The following is a 26204-nucleotide window of genomic DNA, read 5'->3' as shown; positions in this document are numbered from 1 at the left end:
AATTAGAGTAGGAAACACAATCGTATAGTTGTTGGCATACAGTTTTTCATTTTATTTCATTTCCTCTTTTTCTTTTAGTATTTTATAGCAGTAGTTGAAGCAGTGTATTTCGTTTTGTAATCTGTTAAACATACAGTATTTGGTAGTCCCCGAGAAAGCTCATGGCAGGTGGCGTTAGGCTCCAGTATTATCCACTCTTTGTTCTGTTCCTTTCGTTTATGCATAGAGGGGAGAAGGACTGTCTGTATACCTCCCTAGGTGCCCCATTCTCTTTCATCCCATTCCCACGACACGAGATAAACGGTAAATGCAGCAGAATTGTTGTATCTACGTCAGTGTCGGTTTTCTAACTTCACCCAAGAGTGTTTAGTCAGAAGAACTTCACCGTATTTGAAGGATTCACAATCAAATTTCAGCATGTCTATAAATTCCACCAGTGTTCAATACTTTAGTATTTCATATACTGGGACAGAAGCCTTGTCTAGAATTGGTATCACTGGCGTCTATATTACTGTGTCCAGATTCGTGATATTGTCTCTCAGCATGTTCCATTGCCCTTCCCTGCTACTGATTTCAAGCACTTGTTCCAATTCATATAGCTTCCTATATTACCGCCAGGTGTTTGAGATATGTAACAGGATTAAAATGCTTAACGCTAATCCCATAATATTTTACTCATTTGTTTAATCTGATAAGATTAGAGCCTTCAGACTTTCTTTTACATCAGACCAGGGTTTCATCCGTACATTTTCTGCATCTTAGTTCAATTTAATAAGATAATAAGTAAAATTCTATAAATAACATTACTAACAATAATGGTAGTAACGGAACTGCAAGAATCATTCTTCATATATCAAAAGCTATTTGTAATTATCGCTGCTGGCTAGAAATGAACAATGATACTACTATCATTAATGAAAACAATATAGCAGTAGGTTCAGTAGCAACAAGCGAATACGAAAATCCAATCGTCAGTTCGGGAACAAAACTGGAATAAGTGACGTAGCGAGTACCAAGGGAGGTAAATCTTGATTCGCTGTTACAGCTATGGATTTTGGATTTTCGGGAAGAAGGGTGCTTAGTTGTCACTGGGTAGATCATTAGATTTATTTTGAAGCTATAGCTGTAATTCAGTTCACTGATACTGCGAAGGAGATCATTTCAATGTCGGTATAATATTTTTTTCTTTCACCTGTTTATGGGCACTACCTTGCAAATTTAAAGAGAAATTCCATTCAGTACTCTACTGTAAATTTCACCTAATACCCTTCTGTGGACTGCGTTTAACAGCTTATCTCAAAATGCTGCAAAGTAGCGATTACAGATCATTAGTTTCAGTCAGATTATATTATAAGTATGGATTAAATTTGGTGATAGGTTTATCTTAAGTGTTAAGCCATTGTGAACAAATAATTATCATACCCTGCTTATAGACACAAGAGGCAATTTTTTGTAACGAATATGCACACGTCAAAAAAATATTTGCAACATCCAAGTTCGTAGAACTCCTGAAGATAGATGTTGACTGTGGATATTGTATCACAGACAGAGTCCCTTTGACTGTTCAGAGATGTCACTAAACGCGTCCAAAGATGTAAAAAACCATGCATGAGCAGCGCCTATAAGATGGAGGGGGTCCGACAGCCGATAAGTTCCAGTCATTCCACCAGAAAGGAGGTACACGGCTCGTGTTGTCTGTAGGTCAACCTTGCCTAGACGGTCAATACCGTGGTTCGATCGCGTCTGCAGTGATACTTTGTGCCAGGAAGGGCTCTCAACAAGGAAAGTGTCCAGGCGTCTCGGAGTGAACCAAAGCGATGTTGTTCGGACATGGAGGAGATACAGAGAGACATGAACTGTGGATGACATGTCTCGCTCAGGCCGCCCTAGCGCTACTACTGCAGTGAATGACTGCTACCTACGGATTATGGCTCGAAGGAACCCTGACAGCAACGCCAGCATGTTGAATAGTGCTTTCCGTGCTGCACAGGATGTTGTGTTACGACTCAAACTGTGCACGATAGGCTGAAAGATGCGCAACCTCACTCCAGACGTCCATGGCGAGGTCCATCTTTGCAACCACTACACCATGCAGCTCGGTACAGATAGGGCCAAAAGCATGCCGAATGGACCTCTCAGGATTGGCATCACGTTCTCTTCACCGATGAGTCTCGCATATGCCTTCAACCAGGCAATCTTCAGAGACGTGTTTGGGGGCAAGCTGGTCAGGAGAACGCCGTAGACACACTGTTCAGCGAGTGCAGCAAGGTGGAGGTTCCCTGTTGTTTTGGGGTGGCATTATGTGGGGCCGACGTACGTCGCTGGTGGTCATGGAAGGCGCCGTAACGGCCGTACGATGCGTGAATGCCATTCTCCGACAGATAGTGCAACATATCGGCAGCATATTGGAGAGGCATTCGTCTTCATGGACGACAAATCGGGCCCCCATCGACACATCTTGTGAATGACTTCCTTCAGGATAACGACATCGCTCGACTAGAGTGGCCAGCATGTTCTTCGGACATGAACCCTATTGAACATGCCTGGGATATATTGAAAAGGGCTGTTTACGGACGACGTGAACCACCAACCACTCTGAGGGATCTACGCCGAATCGCCGTTGAGGAGTGGGACAATCTGGACCAACATTGCCTTGATGAACTTGTGGATAGTATGCCACAACGAATGCAGGCATGCATCAATGCAAGAGGACATGCTACTGGACATTAGAGGCACCGGTGTGTACAGCAATCTGGGCCACAACCTCTAAAGGTCTCGCTGTATGGTGGTACAACATGCAGTGTGTGGTTTTCGTGAGCAATAAAAAGGGCGGAAATGATCTTTATGTTGATTTCTATTCCAATTTTCTGTGCAGGTTCCGGAACTCTCGGAACCGAGGTGATGCAAAACTTTTTTTGATGTGTGTATGTAGAAAATGGCTCTAAGCTACTGCAAATATTTCCAAAACAACAAATCTTTTCTATGGTTGTTTGTTGTTGTTCAGGATGGATTACAGAAAATTAGTGAAATATGTGTACTACCATATTCAGCGAACAACTTTGTTGTAGCTGTTCGTATATTTATTTTCCACTTCGGCGAAATTTGCTGTCGATATAACAGAACACAAAATAAGATTTTTGGGAACCAACTTTTAATGAAGTACAGATAGAAAAGGGAGTTCGCTTTGGGTTTCCTACATGAAACAGCATGGTCAGCAGACTTAATGCTTACACAAAACAATCGAAATATGCCTGCTGTCTTGGTCTGCAGCTCAGCTCCAATTTATTATCAGAGTTTTTGACAACTGTAACGGCCTGATTTGGCATGACCCTTTAGCCAAGAGCGTACGACAGTCCGATAGCAATACCAGGTACATTCGTCCCAGCATGGACGATGGAGTAGGTGGACAGAGACCTCGTCGTGTACCACGGGTATATGCCGGTCGTCTTGAAGACGATGTTGAGCGTGTACTTGTAGCCGCTGCTGGGGTTGATGTAACTCTGGACACGTGGAGCACGACTGAGCGTGGAGTTCCACAGCGGGATGTCCAGCTCCTGGCCGTAGCTGGCGGCGCCCTTGAAGGACCCGGACGCTACCAGGTACGTCTTCACCGCGGCCGCACTGCTCGCGAGTTTCGTCTCGTACACGAAAAGGTCAACCGCCTCGTCGTACATTCCATTCGCCAATGGACCTGGAAAAAGAAACAACACGAGTAGTCGCAGTTTTTTTTAACACAGGGTGATAGGGAAGCTAAAAAACAACTGCCAACGCTTGGAAAAAGGCGCAAATTGTTCCGTAATAGCCTGCTTGCAAACGTTCAAGAACCAACTTTGAGTGATGAATACAGGAGTATGCTACCACCGTGTACATTTCGAGCCCGTAGGGATCGCGAAGACAAGGTCAGACTAATTGCAGCGCTCACAGACACCTTTTAGCAGTCGTACATCCCGTGCCTCGTACGTCAGAGAAAAAAATAGATTTTTTCCATCAGTCTCCTGACCGGTTTGATGCGGCCTGCCATGAATTCCTTTCCTGTGCCAACATTTTCATTTCTGAATAGCACTTGCAAACTACGTCCTCAATTATTTGCTAGATGTATTCCAGTCTGCATCTTTTACCTTCTACAGCTTCCTCTGATGCCATCAAATTTACTCCATGATGTCTCAGCAGATGTCCTATCATCCTGTTCAACTAGTCCCTTCTTCTTGTCAATTTTATCTTTGTATTCCTTTCGTCGCCGGCTCTAGAGAGAACCTCCTCGTTTCTTACTTACCAGTCCTTTTAATTTTCAACTTCCGTTTCTAGCACCACATTTCAAATGCTTCGATTCTCTTCCGCTCCGGTTTTTCCTACAGTCCATGTTTCACTACCAATGGAACATTCTCACAAATTTATTCCTCAAATTAAGATCTATGTTTGACACTAACAGACCTCTTTTGGCGAGGAGTGTTCTTTTTGCCAGTGCTAGTCTGCTGTTTATGTCCTCCCTGCTCCGTCGGTCACGCGTTATTCCGCTGCCTAGGCAGCAGTATTCCTTAACTACTTGATCCCCAATTCTGATGTTAAGTTTCCCGCTCTTTTCATGTCTGCTACTTCCCATTATTTTCGTCTTTCTTCGATTTACTCTCAATCCATATTCCATACTCATTAGATTGTTCACTCCATTCAACAGATCCAGATTCACTCTCCCTCATGACAGCAATGCCGGCAGCGAAAATTGTCTCTGATATCCTTTCAACCTGAATTTTAATTCCACTCTTGAACCTTTCTTTTGATCGCTTCTTCGATGTATTGGTTCAACAGCGGGAGCGAGACACTACTTCCCCGTGCTAGACCATTTTTAATCCGAGCACTTCGTTCTTGGTCTTCCACTCTTATTGGTCCCCCTTGGACCTTGTACATACACTCCTGGAAATGGAAAAAAGAACACATTGACACCGGTGTGTCAGACCCACCATACTTGCTCCGGACACTGCGAGAGGGCTGTACAAGCAATGATCACACGCACGGCACAGCGGTCACACCAGGAACCGCGGTGTTGGCCGTCGAATTGCGCTAGCTGCGCAGCATTTGTGCACCGCCGCCGTCAGTGTCAGCCAGTTTGCCGTGGCATACGGAGCTCCATCGCAGTCTTTAACACTGGTAGCATGCCGCGACAGCGTGGACGTGAACCGTATGTGCAGTTGACGGACTTTGAGCGAGGGCGTATAGTGGGCATGCGGGAGGCCGGGTGGACGTACCGCCGAATTGCTCAACACGTGGGGCGTGAGGTCTCCACAGTACATCGATGTTGTCGCCAGTGGTCGGCGGAAGGTGCACGTGCCCGTCGACCTGGGACCGGACCGCAGCGACGCACGGATGCACGCCAAGACCGTAGGATCCTACGCAGTGCCGTAGGGGACCGCACCGCCACTTCCCAGCAAATTAGGGACACTGTTGCTCCTGGGGTATCGGCGAGGACCATTCGCAACAGTCTCCATGAAGCTGGGCTACGGTCCCGCACACCGTTAGGCCGTCTTCCGCTCACGCCCCAACATCGTGCAGCCCGCTTCCAGTGGTGTCGCGACAGGCGTGAATGGAGGGACGAATGGAGACGTGTCGTCTTCAGCGATGAGAGTCGCTTCTGCCTTGGTGCCAATGATGGTCGTATGCGTGTTTGGCGCCGTGCAGGTGAGCGCCACAATCAGAACTGCATACGACCGAGGCACACAGGGCCAACACCCGGCATCATGGTGTGGGGAGCGATCTCCTACACTGGGGATCGTCGAGGGGACACTGAATAGTGCACGGTACATCCAAACCGTCATCGAACCCATCGTTCTACCATTCCTAGACCGGCAAGGGAACTTGCTGTTCCAACAGGACAATGCACGTCCGCATGTATCCCGTGCCACCCAACGTGCTCTAGAAGGTGTAAGGCAACTACCCTGGCCAGCAAGATCTCCGGATCTGTCCCCCATTGAGCATGTTTCGGACTGGATGAAGCACGAACGCTGGTCCAACTGAGGCGCCAGGTGGAAATGGCATGGCAAGCCGTTCCACAGGACTACATCCAGCATCTCTACGATCGTCTCCATGGGAGAATAGCAGCCTGCATTGCTGCGAAAGGTGGATATACACTGTACTAGTGCCGACATTATGCATGCTCTGTTGCCTGTGTCTACGTGCCTGTGGTTCTGTCAGTGTGATCATGTGATGTATCTGACCCCAGGAATGTGTCAATAAAGTTTCCCCTTCCTGGGATAATGAATTCACGGTGTTCTTATTTCAATTTCCAGGAGTGTATTACATATTACCTGTCTTTTCCTATAGTCTACCTTGATTTTTCTCATAATTTAGAACATCCTGCACCATTTGACATTGTCGAACGCCTTTTCTATGTCGACAAATCCTATTAACGTGTCTTGATTTCTCTTCAGTCTTGCTTCCATTATCAATCGCAACTTCCAAACTGCCTTCCTAGTGCCTTTAGCTTTCCTAAATCCAAACTGATCGTCGTCTAACACACCCATAATTCTCTTTTCCATTGTTCTATACATCATTCTAGTCAGAAACTTGAGTGAGCAGTTAATAATTCTCGCACTTGTCGGCATTCTCTAAATTCGGAATTGTGTGGATGCTGTTTTCCCGAAAGGCTGATGGTATATCGCCAGTGTCATACCTTTTACAAATGATTTTAGGAATTCCGGTGGAATGTTATCTACCCTGTCTGCCTTATTTTATCTTTAACACTCTAAATCTCTTTTAAATTCTGCTTCTAATACTGGATCACCTATCTTTTCCCTCTCAACTCCTGTTTCTTCTTCCATCACGTCATCAGACAAGTCTTCCCCCTTATAGAGGCCTTAAATGTACTGTCCGGGTGTCGAACACCAAATCTTTGGACCTCTTGTCTGGTGCTTAATCACTGTGCAACCAGGCTCATAACAACCGAATGCTTTTAAGGTGCTTTGAAGTCAGTAGCTTACCTGAGCCGCAGAAGTTGATCTGCGATGGGATGATGATGGACGTTAGGGTGGCTCCGGTGGTGAAGTACCACGTCTCATTGCGATGTCCTAAGGTGGAGCCGTACAGCAGGTCCGTTTCCTTGGGGTTGCGCACCACCTCCTCGTAGCGTGCGTACTGCGCCACTGTTGCTGCAAGAGCACACTTCTCACTAAGCGATCAACTATTTATACGTTACTGAGCATATAATGAAATCTTTAAGTGATACAGGGTGTTTAAAAAATGACCGGTATATTTGAAACGGCAATAAAAACTAAACGAGCAGCGATAGAAATACACCGTTTGTTGCAATATGCTTGGGACAACAGTACATTTTCAGGCGGACAAACTTTCGAAATTACAGTAGTTACAATTTTCAACAACAGATGGCGCTGCAAGTGATGTGAAAGATATAGAAGACAGCGCAGTCTGTGGGTGCGCCATTCTGTACGTCGTCTTTCTGCTGTAAGCGTGTGCTGTTCACAACGTGCAAGTGTGCTGTAGACAACATGGTTTATTCCTTAGAACAGAGGATTTCTCTGGTGTTGGAATTCCACCGCCTAGAACACAGTGTTGTTGCAACAAGACGAAGTTTTCAACGGAGGTTTAATGTAACCAAAGGACCGAAAAGCGATACAATAAAGGATCTGTTTGAAAAATTTCAACGGACTGGGAACGTGACGGATGAACGTGCTGGAAAGGTAGGGCGACCGCGTACGGCAACCACAGAGGGCAACGAGCAGCTAGTGCAGCAGGTGATCCGACAGCGGCCTCGGGTTTCCGTTCGCCGTGTTGCAGCTGCGGTCCAAATGACGCCAACGTCCACGTATCGTCTCATGCGCCAGAGTTTACACCTCTATCCATACAAAATTCAAATGCGGCAACCCCTCAGCGCCGCTACCATTGCTGCACGAGAGACATTCGCTAACGATATAGTGCACAGGATTGATGACGGCGATATGCATGTGGGCAGCATTTGGTTTACTGACGAAGCTTATTTTTACCTGGACGGCTTCGTCAATAAACAGAACTGGCGCATATGGGGAACCGAAAAGCCCCATGTTGCAGTCCCATCGTCCCTGCATCCTCAAAAAGTACTGGTCTGGGCCGCCATTTCTTCCAAAGGAATCATTGGCCCATTTTTCACATCCGAAACGATTACTGCATCACGCTATCTGGACATTCCTCGTGAATTTGTGGCGGTACAAACTGCCTTAGACGACACTGCGAACACCTCGTGGTTTATGCAAGATGGTGCCCGGCCACATCGCACGGCCGACGTCTTTAATTTCCTGAATGAATATTTCGATGATCGTGTGATTGCTTTGGGCTATCCGAAACATACAGGAGGTGGCGTGGATTGGCCTCCCTATTCGCCAGACATGAACCCCTGTGACTTCTTTCTGTGGGGACACTTGAAAGACCAGGTGTACCGCCAGAATCCAGAAACAATTGAACAGCTGAAGCAGTACATCTCATCTGCATGTGAAGCCATTCCGCCAGACACGTTGTCAAAGGTTTCAGGTAATTTCATTCAGAGACTACGCCACATTATTGCTACGCATGGTGGATATGTGGAAAATATCGTACTATAGAGTTTCCCAGACCGCAGCGCCATCTGTTGTTGAAAATTGTAACTACTGTAATTTCGTAGGTTTGTCTGCCTGAAAATGTACTGTTGTCCCAAGCATATTGCAACAAGCGGTGTATTTCTGTGCTCATTTAGTTTTTATTGCCGTTTCAAATATACCGGTCATTTTTGAAACACACTGTAAGTATGTAACGAGACATCCTCCTCTAGCATTACTTTTCCTCAGCAGTAGTTGTGTATTCCACTATTATTTTTCGAATTTTGGACAGTTCAGTATTATTTCAGTCGTTTTTCTGAAAACTTTCATATAATTTTCAAATGTTCAAATGTCTGTCAAATCTAATGGGACTTAACTGCTAAGGTCATCAGTCCCTAAGCTTACACACTACTTAACCTAAATTATCTTAACGATAAACACACACACCCATGCCCGAGGGAGGACTCGAACCTCCGCCGGGACCAGCCGCACAGTCCATGACTGCAGCGCCCAGACCGCTCGGCTTATCCCGCGCGGCCATATAATTTCATACACAGGAAGTTATATTTCAAGCTAAAATTTATGAAAATGAATTACTTTATAAAATATTTTAGTTTCGATATTTTAATCTATAAGTACTAGTTCTGAATGTACAGTTAAAATTATTTTTTAGAAACATTTGAAATTACGAATTACTTGCACACTTAAAATTTCTATTATTAATTATAATTACGCAATCCTGTACTGTTTACTACGTTTATCTCTGGATTCATTTATGAAATAATAATCGAGACTAATAATGTAACGAAAACTAGTAGGAATTCATTTACGTAATTCTGCAGGCTTTCGTGGCCGTTGTCACTGAAGTTATAACTTCTGGGTTATTAGGCCGCTATTAAAATGATCGACGTTTCAACCCCTCTGCTGGGATCTTCATGAGGATCTTATGGTGTCCACTACTGCTAGAACAGTGTTTTAGCAGTAGTGGACACCATAAGATCCTGAGGAAGATCCCAGCAGAGGGGTCGAGACGTCGATCATTTTAGTAGAAATATGACGCGGCCTAATAACCCAGAAGATTTTAACTTCAGGAATTCATTTGTTAAGAAAAGTTGTAAACCCTTTGGAATATTGTCATTTTCCGCAGAGTGTGAAAGTCGTAAGCTTGCCTCTGATGTTATCGGACGTATTTTTGTATAATAGGTGGGAACAATGTAAATTCGACTTTGTTAATGTGAAAAATCAAAATACTGATTTTTTTGTTTGTGTCATCAGTCTTCTGACTGGTTTGATGCGGCCCACCACGAATTCCTCCCCTGTGCCAAACTCTTCACCTCAGAGTAGCACTTGCAACCTACGTCCTCAGTTACTTGCTGGATGTATTCCAATCTCTGTCTTCCTCTACAATATTTGCCCTCTACATTTCCCTCTGTTACCATGGAAATCAATCCCTCATGTCTTAACAGATGTCCTGTCACCCTCTCCCTTCTGCTTACCAGTGTTTTCCACATATTCCTTTCATCTCCGATTCTGCGCAGAAGCTTCTCACACCTTATCTAATTTTCAAGATTCGTCCGTAGCACCACATCTCAGATGTTTGGATTCTCTTCTGTTCCGGTTTTCCCACAGTCCATGTTTCACTACAATACACTGCTGAACTCCGTTCGTACGTTCTCAAAAATTTCTTCCTCAAATTAAGGCCTACATTTCATACTAGTAGATGAACAGATAGAGGAAGTGTTTGAGGATATTGAAAGGGTAATGCAGTATGTAAAGGGGGACGAAAATCTAATAGTCATGGGCGACTGGAATGCAGTTGTAGGGGAAGGAGTAGAAGAAAAGGTTACAGGAGAATATGGGCTTGGGACAAGGAATGAAAGAGGAGAAAGACTAATTGAGTTCTGTAACAAGTTTCAGCTAGTAATAGCGAATACCCTGTTCAATAATCACAAGAGGAGGAGGTATACTTGGAAAAGGCCGGGAGATACGGGAAGATTTCAATTAGATTACATCATGGTCAGACAGAAATTCCGAAATCAGATACTGGATTGTAAGGCGTACCCAGGAGCAGATATAGACTCAGATCACAATATAGTAGTGATGAAGAGTAGGCTGAAGTTCAAGACATTAGTCAGGAAGAATCAATACGCAAAGAAGTGGGATACGGAAGTACTAAGGAATGACGAGATACGTTTGAAGTTCTCTAACGCTATAGATACAGCAATAAGGAATAGCGCAGTAGGCAGTACAGTTGAAGAGGAATGGACATCTCTAAAAAGGGCCATAACAGAAGCTGGGAAGGAAAGCATAGGTACAAAGAAGGTAGCTGCGAAGAAACCATGGGTAGCAGAAGGAATACTTCAGTTGATTGATGAAAGGAGGAAGTACAAACATGTTCCGGGAAAACCAGGAATACAGAAATACAAGTCGCTGAGGAATGAAATAAGTAGGAAGTGCAGGGAAGCTAAGACGAAATGGCTGCATTAAAAATGTGAAGACATCGAAAAAGATATGATTGTCGGAAGGACAGACTCAGCATACAGGAAAGTCAAAACAACCTTTGGTGACATTGAAAGCAACGGTGGTACCATTAAGAGTGCAACGGGAATTCCACTGTTAAGTGCAGAGGAGAGAGCAGATAGGTGGAAAGAATACATTGAAAGCCTCTATGAGGGTGAAGATTTGTCTGATGTGATAGAAGAAGAAACAGGAGTCGATTTAGAAGAGATAGGGGATCCAGTATTAGAATCGGAATTTAAAAGAGCTTTGGAGGACTTATGGTCAAATAAGGCAGAAGGGATACATAACATTCCATCAGAATTTCTAAAATCATTGGGGGGAGTGGCAACAAAACGACAATTAACGCTGGTGTGTAGAATATATGAGTCTGGCGATATACCATCTGACTTTCGGAAAAGCATCATCCGCACAATTCCGAAGACGGCAAGAGCTGACAAGTGCGAGAATTATCGCACAATCAGCTTAACAGCTCATGCATCGAAGCTGCTTACAAGAATAATATACAGAAGAATGGAAAAGAAAATTGATAATGCGCTAGGTGACGATCAGTTTGGCTGTAGGAAAAGTAAAGGGACGGGAGAGGCAATTCTGACGTTACGGCTAACAATGGAAGCAAGGCTAAAGAAAAATCAAGACACTTTCATAGGATTTGTCGACCTAGAAAAAGCGTTCGACAATATAAAATGGTGCAAACTGTTCGAGATTCTGAAAAAAGTAGGGGTAAGCTATAGGGAGAGAAGGGTCATATACAATATGTACAACAACCTAGAGGGAATAATAAGAGTGGACGATCAAGAACGAAGTGCTCGTATTAAGAAGGGTGTAAGACAAGGCTGTAGCCTTTCGCCCCTACTCTTCAATCTGTACATCGAGGAAGCAATGATGGAAATAAAAGAAAGGTTCAGGAGTGGAATTAAAATACAAGGTGAAAGGATATCAATGATACGATTCGCTGATGACATTGCTATCCTGAGTGAAAGTGAAGAAAAATTAAATGATCTGCTGAACGGAATGAACAGTCTAATGAGTACACAGTATGGTTTGAGAGTAAATCGAAGAAAGACGAAGGTAATGAGAAGTAGTAGAAATGAGAACAGCGAGAAACTTAACATCAGGATTGATGGTCACGAAGTCAGTGAAGTTAAGGAATTCTGCTACCTAGGCAGTAAAATAACCAATGACGGACGGAGCAAGGAGGACATCAAAAGCAGACTCGCTATGGCAAAAAAGGCATTTCTGGCCAAGAGAAGTCTACTAATATCAAATACCGGCCATAATTTGAGGAAGAAATTTTTGAGGATGTACGTCTGGTCGTGAAACATGGACTGTGGGGAAACCGGAACAGAAGAGAATCGAAGCATTTGAGATGTGGTGTTATAGACGAATGTTGAAAATTAGGTGGACTGATAAGGTAAGGAATGAGGAGGTTCTACGCAGAATCGGAGAGGAAAGGAATATGTGGAAAACACTGATAAGGAGAAGGGACAGGATGATAGGGCATCTGCTAAGACATGAGGGAATGATTTCCATGGTACTACAGGGAGCTGTAGAGGGCAAAAACTGTAGAGGAAGACAGAGATTGGAATACGTCAAGCAAATAATTGAGGACGTAGGTTGCAAGTGCTACTCTGAGATGAAGAGGTTAGCACTAGAAAGGAATTCGTGGCGGGCCGCATCAAACCAGTCAGTAGACTGATGACGAAAAAAAAAAAAAAAAAGACTTCTCTTGGTCACGAATGTCCTTTTTGCCATTGCTAGTCTGCTTTTGATATCCTCCTTACTCCGTCTGGAATTGGTTATTTTACTGCCTAGGTGGCAGAACTCCTTAACTTCACCTGCTTCGTGACCGTCAAGCCTGATGTTAAGTTTCTCGTTGTTCTCACTTCTGCTACTTCTCATTACTTTCGTCTCTCTTCGATTTACTCTCAATCTGTATTCTGTACGCATTAGGTGGTTCATTCCGTTCAGCAGATTATGTAATTCTTCTTCACTTTCACTCAGGAGATGCCATCAGCGAATCGTAACATTAATATTCTTTCTCCTTGAATTTTAATTCCACTCCTGACCATTTCTTTTATTTCCACCATTGCTTCTTCGATGTGCAGATTGACCAGTAGGGGAGGAGGGGGGTGAAAGACTACACCACTGTGTTACACCCTTTTTGCTTTTTGGTCCGAGCACTTCGTTCTTGGTCGTCCACTCTTATTATTCCCTCTTGGCTCTTGTACATATAGTATTTTACCCGTCTCTCCCTACGGCTTACCCCTATTTTTCTCAGAATTTCGAACATCTTGCAGTATTTTACACTGTCGAAGGTTTTTTCCAGTTCGAAATCCTATGAACGTGTCTTGATTTTTCTTTAGTCTTGCTTCCATTACCAACCGCTGCCTCAGAATTGCCAGTCTCGTCCCTTTACTTTTCCTAAAGCCAACTGATCGTTATCTAGCGTATCCTCAATTTTCTTTTTCATTTTTCTGTATATTAATCTTGTCAGCAATTTGGATGCGTGAGCTGTCAAGCTGATTGTGCGATAATTCTCGCACTTGTCAGCTCTTGCCGTTTTCGGAATTGTGCGGATGATGCTTTTCCGAAAGTCAGATGGTATATCGCCAGACTCGTATATTCTACACACCAGCGTGAATAGTCGTTTTCTTGCCACTTCCCCCAATGATTTTAAAAATTCTGGTGGAATGTTATCTATCCCTTTTGCCTTATTTGACCGTAAGTCCTCCAAAGCTCTTTTAAATTCCGATTCTAATACTGGATCCCCCATCTCTTCTAAATCGACTCCTGTTTCTTCTTCTATCACATCAGACAAATCTTCACCCTCATAGAGGCTTTCAATGTATTCTTTCCACCTATCTGCTCTCTCCCCTGCACTTAACAGTGGAATTCCCGTTGCACTCTTAATGTTACCACCGTTGCTTTTAATGTCACCGAAGGCTGTTTTGACTTCCCTGTATGCTGAGTCTGTCCTTCCGACTATCATTTCTTTTTCGATTTCTTCACATTTTTCCTGCAGCCTTTTTGTCTTAGCTTCCCTGCACTTCCTACTTATTTCGTTCCTCAGCGATTTGTATTTCTTTATTCCTGAGTTTCCCTGAACATTTTTGTACTTCCTCCTTTCATCGATCAATTGAAGTATTTCTTCTTTTACCCATGGTTTCTTCTCAGCTACGTTCTTTGTACCTATATTTTCCTTCCCAACTTCTGTGATGGCCCTTTTTAGAGGTGTTCACAGCTCTTCAACTGTACTACCTGCTGAGCTATTCATTATTGTTGTATCTATAGCCTTAGAGAACCTCAAGCGTATCTCGTCATTCCTTAGTAATTCTGTATCCCATTTCGTTGCTTACTGATCCTATCTGACTAATGTCTTAAACTTCAGCCTACTCTCCATCACTACTATATTGTGATCTGAGTCTACGTCTGCTCCTGGGTACGCCTTACAATCCAGTATCTAATTTCGGAATCTCCGCCTGACCATGATGTAATCTAACTGAAATCGTCCTGTACCACCCGGCGTTTTCCAAGTATACCTCCTCCCTTTGATATTCTTGAAGAGAGTATTCGCTATTACTTGCTGAAACTTGTTACAGAACTCAATTAGTCTTTCTCCTCCCTCATTCCTTGTCCGAAGTCTATATTCTCCAGTAACCTTTTCTTCTATTCCTTCCGCTACAACTGCATTCCAGTCTCCCATGACTATTAGTCTCCCTTTACATACTGTATTACCCTTCCAATATCCTCTTACACTTTCTCTCTCTCTATAATACCTTGATGGCGAAGGGGACACTGTGGCTAGGCCTCGTATTGCGACCCCTACCCACTCTGCCCTCCCCCTGCATGCCCTTATTCCTTAAAAAAAAAAAAAATGCCGCTTCCGGAAAGTGCTCGTGCGCCGGCCCCAGATCGAATCCGCCCGGCTGATTAACGACAGTGGTCTGTGTGCCAGCCAGGTGGTTTTCCACATCCCACTAAGTGAATACCAGTTACATGATTCGCAAAAAAAAATTCAGAAGACTTTCGCTCACTTTCACGTCAACAACACTATACGCAGACAAATCGGATACACATACTGCGTCCCAAGAGCTAACGGGGTGTGGCCAGAGGAGGGGCATAAGGCCATCCCTTAAATTTACTATGCCACGTCACTAACCATGTGGACCCCGCGCCGATGAAGGACAAAGGCACAAGCAAATGAAAGTTTGACACTTAGAATGCGAACTTGACGACTGTATTCCAGGGGATGGGCTGAAGATGGTACTACGTACCGAAACCGGTAGGAAAATAAATAATTGCGCTTATAGCCTAAAACATGTACTGTTTCAAGAAGAAGTTCTGCGTCGAAGAAGTGACAGTAAATGATCGATTCTATTAAGTCAAACGATTAATTGTGTAATTCGTCGTGATCATTTGTGTCTGCAATTACCCGAAAAGTCTATGAAAGTATTGTTAACAGTACAGCTATTATTTACGACCTAACTGTATGTATCGCAAGACTGCTAAGGTGGGCATGTCGTTTCGATTTTTGCAATCATTGATATGCATATCAGAGAGAGCAAGTTATGTTACTGTTAAACAGTCGCTGGTCGTGTTGTGGCACAGTCTTCGCCTCTGTGCAGTGTAATACATTCTTAGTTGAAGTGTGGTAGGTGATGGACGTATTCAGGAGTGCTGTGTTAGCTTCTGATTGTATCTGTCAGATGAAGAAAGATTTATTGTAAAGGACAGCAAGGATCAATATGATGTATCTATTAAAAGGCGAAAAGAATATAAACTTTGTTTTTTTTCTTTTTTTACTTTGTCAAGAGAACTTTGTTCACATGCTCAGAGGTAGACCACCGCACTTCCCTGAGTCATGCATTAACAACGCAGCTGATTAAGCTGTTTGGTTTTTATAGAAATTCCCTGTTAACATTATACCCTTTTTAAATCACTGTTCACTTTTTTTTAAGCATAGTATTGTTCAGACCAATGTGTGTGAAGATAACGCGAAGCTTTACTCTGTGTTTTTGAATAGTTTAGTTGGGATATCATTTCATAGGAATAGTTGCTCTCCTCATCCCATTTTTTATCATTACACATTACCACATTGCGCCACATGGCATGCAACAGTTTGAATACTGTTTAGAAATTTTATTTAAAAATAGAAATCCAGCTTAGCCACTGCCTGCTTGCTGCTTGATGTTTGCTGTTGTACTTTCGAGAAATCTGGAACAATGTTATCAAGACGCGAGGTAAGTAGACATTTAGATTATGGCCAGATAATTGTTTTACTTCAGTTCCACATTTAATATAAAGACAAGTTGTACTCAGACCAGTTACAGTTCAAGTCAAATTAGGTTCTGTTTAGTAAAAAGTTAGCATACGAGCTTTAGTTGGCTAACAGTTTGTGGGTACATAGTTTTGGTAATAAGTAGATTTTATTATAGACTTTGGGCTAAATTTCACACAGAAACACTTAGCAGGGAACTTACAGGCTATGCTTGTAAAACAAATCCGCTTACATGTTCCTATTTATTCTCATACCGCCTCTAACCCCTTTGCTCATCGGCTACACCACAAATCTCTTCCCCTCTCTCGGATTTTCCCTCCAGGGTGTACCAGTGTTCTGCTCTGTTCGCACGAACTGCGTTACCATACTACAATTGGTTTAATATTTACCTGAGAACATTGTATGTTATCATTTAAAGTAACCACTGCGAACGATGTGGTGCGAGTCAGTCAATTTCTTCGCGATGAAGAGCGAACAATGCCTACACATCATAAAACAGCTACTTCAAAGAAAGAAAGAGTCAAAAAGATCCCCATACGCCGACGTCATATGCAAAAAAAAATCGGAAAAATGCGAGCAGAATTCTTGCTCTTAGCGTTCTGTGTAAACTTACTTACGTGTATAGATAATACTAACAGCTTCGTATGACACAATGGCTCGGTGAAAATCTTTCTACTGGACGCCACTTCGACGACTTGCATGTTCCTAACCCACCCCAGTTATCCAACTGAGGAAAGTGGACCTACATTTCTACGTGCAATTGGAACGACGTCTTGTTTCTGGAGACTCCTCACACCGTTGAGAGGTGAAGGCTCGGTTAAAAAGGAAACTGAAGAATCGACGGTCCAACCGAGATTCGATTACGCGACCTCTCGGTTTCCAAGCACGCGCTTTACTGCTGGGCAACCAGGGCCGACGTATCTTATCCATTTCATTGACTCAGAAGCTTAAATTACTTATTCTGCCAAGACACCGTAGACCTTAGTGCTCGATATAAATTGCAGTGTGGTACTTCTACCCGATCTTGAGACCTTGGTATCTGACTTAAATTTCAGCTCGATATCTCTACCTGTTGTTGAGAAAAAAGGGTTTTAAAAAACTGGCAGACTGATAGGCCGATAACAAATGGCAAAAAATATGTTTTATTTGATATCTTCACGGTAAATGATAACAGCCAAACAGTTGCAGGATTTATTAAAATTCTTGACCACAGTTTCGGTATATCTAAATATACCTTCATCAGCAGTAAAACACATTAAAATCACATTCTGCACTGGAGATACATAAAACAATTATGCCAATGGCGTCGTCAGTAATTAAAACATCATCTCCATTTATACAACATAATTATAGACAGAGGGTTGATGCGAACATAGCATAGCATCATTATCTCTCCAGCTCACAGGCGAGATAATGATGCTATGCTGTTTTCGCATCAACCCTCTGTCTATAATTATGTTGTATAAATGGAGATGATGTTTTAACTACTGACGACGCCTTTGGCACAATTGTTTTATGTATCTTCAGTGCAGAATGTGATTTTAGTGTATTTTGCTTCTGATAAAGGTATATTTAGATATACCGAAATGGTGGTCAAGAATTTTAATAAATCTTGATCCTGCAACTGTTCGGCTGTTATCATTTACCGTGAAGAATTTCAACAGTAGCTGTTTCAGCCATGTTTAAAATCTTTTGTTTGATATAATAACAAATTAACAATTTTAGTATCTTATCCTTTACTTTTACTGTGAAACCTTGTTTCTCATCAAATTTAATGGTGCTAACTCGAAAAGAAATACTCTAAATGTTGAGTGACTAACAGTTTGTGTAAGTAATTAACTGCAGCTGTAAATATTTAAAGAACAGCACTTTTTTGCTGTCAGCTGTATGTATTTAAATTTATTTCATCACTGGAAGAATAGTTATACATCTGTTGCACAAAGTAGATTTGCTTCTCAAAGAAAACACATTAGCATACCAAATGTAACGATGACAAACTGCCTGTGTTTCTCAAGATACTGCCAAATTATGATTATTTTACATTCCCCAGATTTTCATCGCTTCGTTTAGTATGCTAATGTGTCTTCTATGAGCAACATGCATTTTTGATCCAAAAGATGTATAATTATTCTTCCAGTGATGATGACTGAAATGATTTATACCAGTCGAGATTAAATTTAAATGTATGCAGTTGACGGCAAAAAAAATGCTTTTCTTTGATGAATGTGTTTGCGAGTATCGAAATATGTGACATAAATGGCCGTATCTTTTGATTGCATTGACTTACAACCTCAAATTTTAGCTCCCCCCCCAAGGACCGTAGACCTTAGTATGTGACATGAACTTCAACTTGATACCTCCACCCATTCCTGAGAAAATAGGGTCTTAACAGTCGGATAGACGTACAGACGGACAGACAGACAGACAAAAAAGTATAAAATACGTGTTTGACCATCAGCTGCTTTTACTTTAAACCCAAATATCAACCGTTTTCAGTCACTGACCATCTTCATAGATACTATAGGGCTAAAATGGTTTAAACCACCACATTACATTTGTCATTACTTAAATAATTTGTAGATATATTGATATTCATGACATGCTCTACACTTTATTTAAGTAATGACAAATGGCATGTGGTGGCACATTACATGTGTCATTAATTAAATAATGCGTAGATATATTGATATTCATGACATGCTCTACACTTTATCTATGTAATGACAAATGTCATGTGGTGGCTTAAACTATTTTAACCCTATAGTGTGCGTAAATATGGTCCATGGCTGAAACCGGTTGATATATGGTTCAAATGGCTCTAAGAACTATGGAACTTAACATCAGAGGTCATCAGTCCCCTAGTCTTAGAACTGCTTAAACCTAACTAAACTAAGGCCATCACACACATCCATGCCCGAGGCAGGATTCGAGCCTGCGACCATAGCAGCAGCGTGGTTTCGCACTGAAGCGCCTAGAACCGTTCGACCACACAGGTCGGCGTTGATATTTGGGTTTAAAATATAAGCAACTCATGGTCAAACATGCCTTTTACACATAACTTGACAGCTTTTGATAGTCACCTCCCAAACATGTTTAGCGTAACGAAGTGATTATGTAAGGGTTCCGTTTTTGCCGACTGAGATACAGAATCTTAAAAATGATGTAAATTACCACAGGACTCGCAAATGAGAATAAATTCTAGTAATGCATGCTAAAAAAATTTAACTGGTAAAGTTCGCTCATAACTCGAGAAGAATAAAATTTTAGGCTACATACACTCCGTAAGAATAGAGCTCTAGTTAGAGGCCAGTTTTATTCTCACATTGTTAAAAGGCATTTACAGTCACTGGATTTAACTAATTCGGTAATTTACAGGACTGGTTAAGAAGGTTTTTTTTTTTTAACTTTTCCTAAGTTTTCAGTTTTTCTTCCGTTAACTGTGTAGGCAACTAATTAAACATGTTCGACGCAAAATACAGAATCTCACTCTGAACCCTAGACAAGGGATTAACCAATTTTCCGTTTTTTTCCTAAATCACTCCAAGTGAAAACCGGTATCTTACAGTTGTACAGCTCCACATAGAAAGTTTTTCGAATTAAGTTCAAGGCCCTCGAAATTCTTGCTATAGATATTGTGATTCATTTATTTGCTGTGTTCTCCCTTTACGTCAGTCAGTTGTTATCGGTCATCTTGTTGTCAGTGATTACGACCGCATCGTCAGCATAGTGGATGTTGTTGATCCACTCTCCGTTCTCTTGATGTCTCATTTCCATATATTTTAAAGCGCTGTGAATATTTGCTTCTGAATTAAGGATGAATAAATTAGAGTTGGCACTAAGCCCTATATTATCCCTCACTTGATTTGTCTTGAGCTGGACACATCAGTATCTGAAGTTACCAGCGCAGTTTCGTTCCAATGTAGGTATTCAATACGTCGGATGTCCTGACCTACAATAGTTTTTTTAGCAGCTGCATTAGTTCATGATACTGCACCTGAAGCATAACAGACCAGTTTGGAAAGCATATTGAACAGATCGGTACCACAACTCTCAGTTCATTGACGGCAAGGCAGCGCCCAGATTCCAATTAAAAAGATAATTATAATGTCAGTACCAGTAATCTCTACCTCTTGGATGACGTAATATGTAAATGATTATGAAACACCAGCATATCAAACCTATAAAACTCGGTCAAATGGTAGGAACGCCTGAAACTATCGTATTCTGTTTTAATTAAAAAATAATGAAATCGGGTTATACCACATTGCTCATTTTTGTTTTGTCGGCCAAAATAACTGAAGCAATGTTTGAAATAACATGAGAACCATTATTGTCCACATTTGTAACTAATTTATGTTAACAAATTTACTAATTTTCAAAATAATTATGAGACTTTGCGAAATAACGAAACCCAATACATGTAAACAAATCGTCAAAAGATACTTTCTTTGTATAAAAAAAACCCTCTTAATACTGGCCAATGGTTGTAATCGAATGTATATCAAAAACATGGTACAAACACTGTGCTTACTGTTGTCATTGCGTAATTAATGAAACTGTTAAGATCATTGTTCGTTCTGCATAGCTGATGTAAATTCAAATGATAACATTGTTTTCTGCGTGAAACGAATAAAAGCGAAAGTTTCTGCCTTTATTCATCTCAAATTAATTTGATGAAATGTTTTTTAATTGTAATATCTAAAAATTGAAATATCAACAATGAAGAAATTGTTTGGAAATGTCTATAAGAGCGTGAGTTGTGGAATTCGGGATTCTCTGTTGATCTGATATCCACGACGGACCGCCTACGTCGCTCTGAATAATAAAATGTCACAAACTGCATATCGGGGTAACTTTTATTTAATTACTTAGGACGCTGTGTGGACATACGTCCACATCCTGATCCTGTGAAGAACACCAGCACATCGGATGGGAAGAAGTTAAGTACCTGAATTACACCCCTCATCTGAACTGTCTATATTTCGTCGAGTCTAATATAATTTTTACTGCCAAGAAATAAAAGACATTTAGTTGAAGAAGTTATGTCTCACTTTCAGTCAAGACCCTTTCTTTTAATCTTCAGCAGTTCTGTACTAGCCTTTTCATTGCAAATATCCCCTCTGGAATCCAGCCTCTAACTCTAAACAGTGAATCATGTACCTTTTCTCTAACTTTCTTTGTATAGACTTCGGTATATTACCTTCTGTTTGTGACTCCTCAAATGACATTATTATCTTCGCATTTGTTACGACAGTCTTCATTGGCAAGGGAGTGAAAGTGGAACACAAACATTGTTTGTGGTAGCGGCCGGTCTCATAAACGATGCAATATATTTGATTTAAGGTTGTAAATCTTTCGCCTAAAGGTTTTATAAATTAACATCGCATTAATTAGGAGATAATGGTTTTCCGATAACCTGGAGACGAATCTTACGACTACCCGATCCTTTTCACGTACAGCACTGGATCTATGGGATATTACGATCAGAATGTTCCCACATTTCCGGTAGACACATAAATGCTGGGGTAGAAGTGTTCTACACAGGACGTACAACAGTGCTTCCCACCCTATGGCTAATTACTCCCTGACGGGTAAAGTACAATATTCTAAATCATTTTTATTATTCATTAATGTTTTCACTATTTCATACGACTGTAAGGCTGATGATAAAAGTTACAATAATTAGATTTTTTTCATTAACGTGAGACATAATGTGGAGGGGATTATATTTTGTACAACAACTGTATGAACCACATCTTCCTCTCAAAATACACCCCCTATGCACATACTTGGTAGTTTGTAGTTTGTACCATACATCTGTGACAGTTCCCACAGTTGATTAAATATTGCATCATTATTCGTTTAGAAACAATAAACGAATTAACTGACTGCACAACGCAACTGTAACTTTGTTACCACACTGCTGTAGGGCTTACACAGTATTATTATTATTTTATTATTAGTGGAAATTGTGAGACTAAAGCACTGGCAGCCAAAAGTCATCCAGTTTCTGCCAGTTCAGAAGTAAGCAGACCGAACAAGTGATTTAAAGACAGCAGGCCTAATTATTGAGCATACATTTTAATTTGGTTGATTTTAAGTGGTGTGCAGGGTGTGGATGAAGCAAATGTCGGTAGGGAAGGAGGTGGTGTTTTGTTACAAGTGTGAATAGATTTCTTTTGTGACAAGGTGTTGTGGGTAGCACTCGGTGATACACTGACAATTGCTTCATCATTCCGTGAAAAAAAAATAGTTGGTAAAAATAAACAATACAAATTGCCTCTTTGACTCATTAGTTCCTGGTTTAGCAAATCGTCAACAGGAACTAAATATCATTCATATTTCGTTATTTTGAAAATTGAACTGTTCAGGTAAAACTGTTTTTCATTCCAAAGATTAATTATGATGATGTGGGTCAGGGCAAGGCGGGAGGGGGGAGGGGGTACTAGCTGACATCTGATTCCATTTAGGGGTGATGATCTCAGACAGGTTTGGAACCACCGCCGTAGGAGAAGATGGGATACTACTGGATAAGAGTTGTATCGAACAACATTTGTTTCTAATCTTTAACGCTAGTGACAGAATCTGTCGTACCATTGCGGATTTACAGAGGAACAAGACCCTCATACGATTTTGAATCAAAACAACAGGGTGTCTGGCAGTGGCAATTTATCTGTTACCAAGAAATTTTTCGGTGCACGAATTTAATTTTAGAATGTTGTGTTTTATTTACAAGTAAGTAATGCTACATTTTATTGTATCTTTAGGAATAACATATTATTCTCTATATTGTAGGCTGTGACAATGTTTAACCCAAGTAATAACAATGGGAACGTGAAGCTACCACAGCGGTACATACAGGTTGTATCGGACAAAGTACTTTCTAGTCGTACCGGATAAAGCAGATGGAATAATCTTAATCTTTTCTGATTCTTTTTTAACAGGAAAAAGTATTGACTTAAATGGGATGAAAGCAACATGAAGAAAGCCGTAGAAAAAGACCAACTTCTTGAAATATTCTGAGAAGCGAGTGAGGAATTTTCAGTTCCAAGAAGTACATTAGGTGACAGGCAAAGAGGGTGTTATGAAATCTGTTTTAGGCAATAATAACATTTATGCCCGAGAACATTCAGTGACGAACAGGAAACAGTGTAGCATGATCATTTTAAAAATTTAGAGCGCCAGCTTGTGCCGGCGACTAAAGACGAATTCTTAAATCTAGCGCACAAATATGCAGAGCAACTGAAAATACATCATCGTTTCAACGAGACAAAATGGAAGCGGATAAAGACTTTTACTATGTCTTTCTGAAAAGACATGAAGACTTAAAAGGCTGAAGACAGCTCAGTTCACAAGCCTGCATCGAGCAGTAGCAGGTTACAGCAAAGAACGAGTTGGCAGATTCATTGACAAACTGTGTGAGCTGATGGACAAGTTCAAGTTTATAAACATTTACAACCGAAGTAACACTTTTTTGCGACAAAAATGCCTTGTTTTAGACATTACAGTTTCTTTTTCGATCTAGCCCTCCAAAAATTAAAACTATCAAAAAGCAAAGAGAAGAAGAAATATTAACAATTCAAGAAACGTATATTCTTCTGACACATTGTATTGTAATTCTATTAAGTAAAGTTTCATAGTGTTGTTTCTTGTGAAGAATGTTCCAATGCGACCTTCATAAAATACTATTATTGAGACAAAATGTTACCTATTCGACACTACCCGATCTTCCCACAGCATGAAAAATCAGCATATCTCTACTGCAGGACTCGTTCGTCTGTCTTACCGGATCCAGCAGCTGCCAACAGCAGGACGATCACCAGAGTCTTCATCATTGTGGCTGGAGGCGGAAACTTGACAGTTGCTGTACTGTGGTCTCCTTTATACGGCTCTGCTACTTCCTACTGCAGAGTACAGGGTTCCTAGAGATAAGACCTTTTCGACGAACTAAGATGTGTTGGGACTACGTTCGTCACACGATGGAATTACATTGTGGCAACAGCATTAGTGGTCCTGCAGCAAGGCGGAGACTGCAGCCGGGTGATGGTACTACACTGCGAGAGAAGTTACGTATACATGTTTTTGGACTCGCTGTCGAAACTCGGCGATAACAGCTGTAACGCACTGATTTATGTAAGCAGAGATATCGCTAGTGGTGCGGCCACAGCTACTGTTCAGTCCAATCCCTTCCACGAAGGAACAAAGAGAAATGAAATCATTTCTTAAATTTTGATCACAGATTCGGAGTCTTGATAAAATTCCGAGTAATCAAATTGCGTCAACATGGAGTATCGCCTCAGATGTGCGACTGGATCCGTGATGTCCTCTCAGAAACGTCACAGTACATAGTAATGGACGGAAAATCAAAGGAAAATTCGGCCTTATCCAAGGAAGTGTTACAGGTCCTTTGCTGCTCTTAATCTGCATCAATGATTTAAGAGTTAATCTGAGGAGCCCTCTTAGATTATTTACAGATGATGCTGTCATTTCCCATCTAATAAAGTCATCAGATGGTCAAAAACAGTTTCAAAATGTCTTAGATACGATGTCTGAATGGTGCGAAAAGTGGCAATTGTCTTTAAAATGTGAGGTCCTCCGCATGAGTACAAAAACGAATCTCTTAAATTTCGATTACGTGATAAATTTACAGGCTGTCAATTCGACTAAATACCTACAAATTACAATTCCGAACAGCTTAATTTGGAACGATCACGCAGATAACATTGTGGCGAGGGCAAACCGAAGAATACATAATATTGGCATAACACTTATAAAATGCAACAGGTCTACTAAGTAGACTGCCTGCACTACGTTTGTTCGTCTTCTGCTGGAGTACTGCTGTGCTGTATGGGATCCTTACCAGATAGCACTGACAGAGGACACCGAAATGTTTGCAGCTTCTTTTGCGTTATCGTGAAGTAGGGGAAATAGTGTCACGGATATGATAAGCGCGTTAGAATGGCAATTATTAAAACAAAGGCGTCTTTTATGAGAATACAGGCGAATCTCGATGATAAAATCTTCTCGGATTGACGGCCGAGTCAGTGCGTCTGACTGTTTATAATTCATGGTAATTAGAATGCAAGTATTATAAATTTCAGGGATATATCCGAGAAAATTTTAATGTAAATACAGGAACGATGAAATGGCAATAGCAAAGTTGTTTATCTTTGCGTATGGAGGGTCTCTGCCAGGGGCGATTCTAGAAGTCGGTCAAGAGTGGAGCTAATGGGTGAGGGGGAGCGAGTTTGGGGGAATGGAATATCGCTTAACAAAAGGAGAGTTGGGGTCCTACAACCGACAAATTGGTAAAATTTGGTTTAGCTTAAAGTAGTTTTTGGTAACCGTTTTGGAGTTCAGGGTAAAAAATGTGTATTAATAAATAATAAGACGCCCATTTTAAGTTAAATGATATTTGTTGGTTTAGATAGTAAGCTATTTGATGCTCTTATTCTTTTGTTAAAATGTGTTTGAAATTCATTGCAACCTATATTACTACATACTTATTTAAAAAATGATTAAATCTGTTGGAATAATATATTCACTGATTTCTGAAGTCATTTTATGCATTGTAATATGATAATCCATTTGGGAGAGGGTGCTATGGCCCCCATAGCCACCCCCTCGCCACCGTCCCTGGTCTCTGCCGCGCTGCGAGCAGAGAGGAGGATGTTGATGATGATGTTTGGATTGTGGGGCGCTCAGCTGCGGAGTTATCAGCGCCCGTACAAATTCCCAACCTTTTCTCAGTCCAATCTTGCCACTTGCATGAATTATGATGAAATAATGAGGACAACACAAACACCCAGTCATCTCGAGGCAGGTGAAAATCCCTGAGCAGAGAGGAAGCAGAA

General features: G+C 41.4%; 1 protein-coding gene across 1 annotated transcript; it reads right to left on the bottom strand.

The window, feature by feature from the left end:
- Window positions 1-664: 664 nt before the first annotated feature.
- Window positions 665-24424, bottom strand: LOC126163121 (uncharacterized). Its single transcript, XM_049920044.1, has 3 exons — window positions 24137-24424; window positions 6969-7136; window positions 665-3691 (listed from the first exon to the last, which is right to left on the bottom strand). Exons 1-3 carry the CDS (start codon window positions 24183-24185, stop codon window positions 3333-3335), a joined length of 576 nt encoding a protein of 191 aa, XP_049776001.1. The 5' UTR covers window positions 24186-24424; the 3' UTR covers window positions 665-3332.
- Between the last annotated feature and the right edge of the window lie 1780 nt (window positions 24425-26204).

This window comes from Schistocerca cancellata, chromosome 2 (assembly GCF_023864275.1).
Source record: "Schistocerca cancellata isolate TAMUIC-IGC-003103 chromosome 2, iqSchCanc2.1, whole genome shotgun sequence".
NCBI lineage: Eukaryota > Metazoa > Arthropoda > Insecta > Orthoptera > Acrididae > Schistocerca > Schistocerca cancellata.
The sequence above is the reverse complement of the archived record's forward strand: the minus strand, read 5'-3'. Positions and strand labels throughout refer to the sequence as shown.

Coding starts and splice junctions, on each gene's coding strand:
- LOC126163121 (XM_049920044.1), bottom strand. CDS start 24,185: ATGATGAAGACTCTGGTGATCGTCCTGCTGTTGGCAGCTGCTGGATCC. Junction 7,137..24,136: donor GTTGGCAGCTGCTGGATCCG/GTAAGACAGACG, acceptor GTGCTCTTGCAG/CAACAGTGGCGCAGTACGCA. Junction 3,692..6,968: donor GATCAACTTCTGCGGCTCAG/GTAAGCTACTGA, acceptor TTCTTTTTCCAG/GTCCATTGGCGAATGGAATG.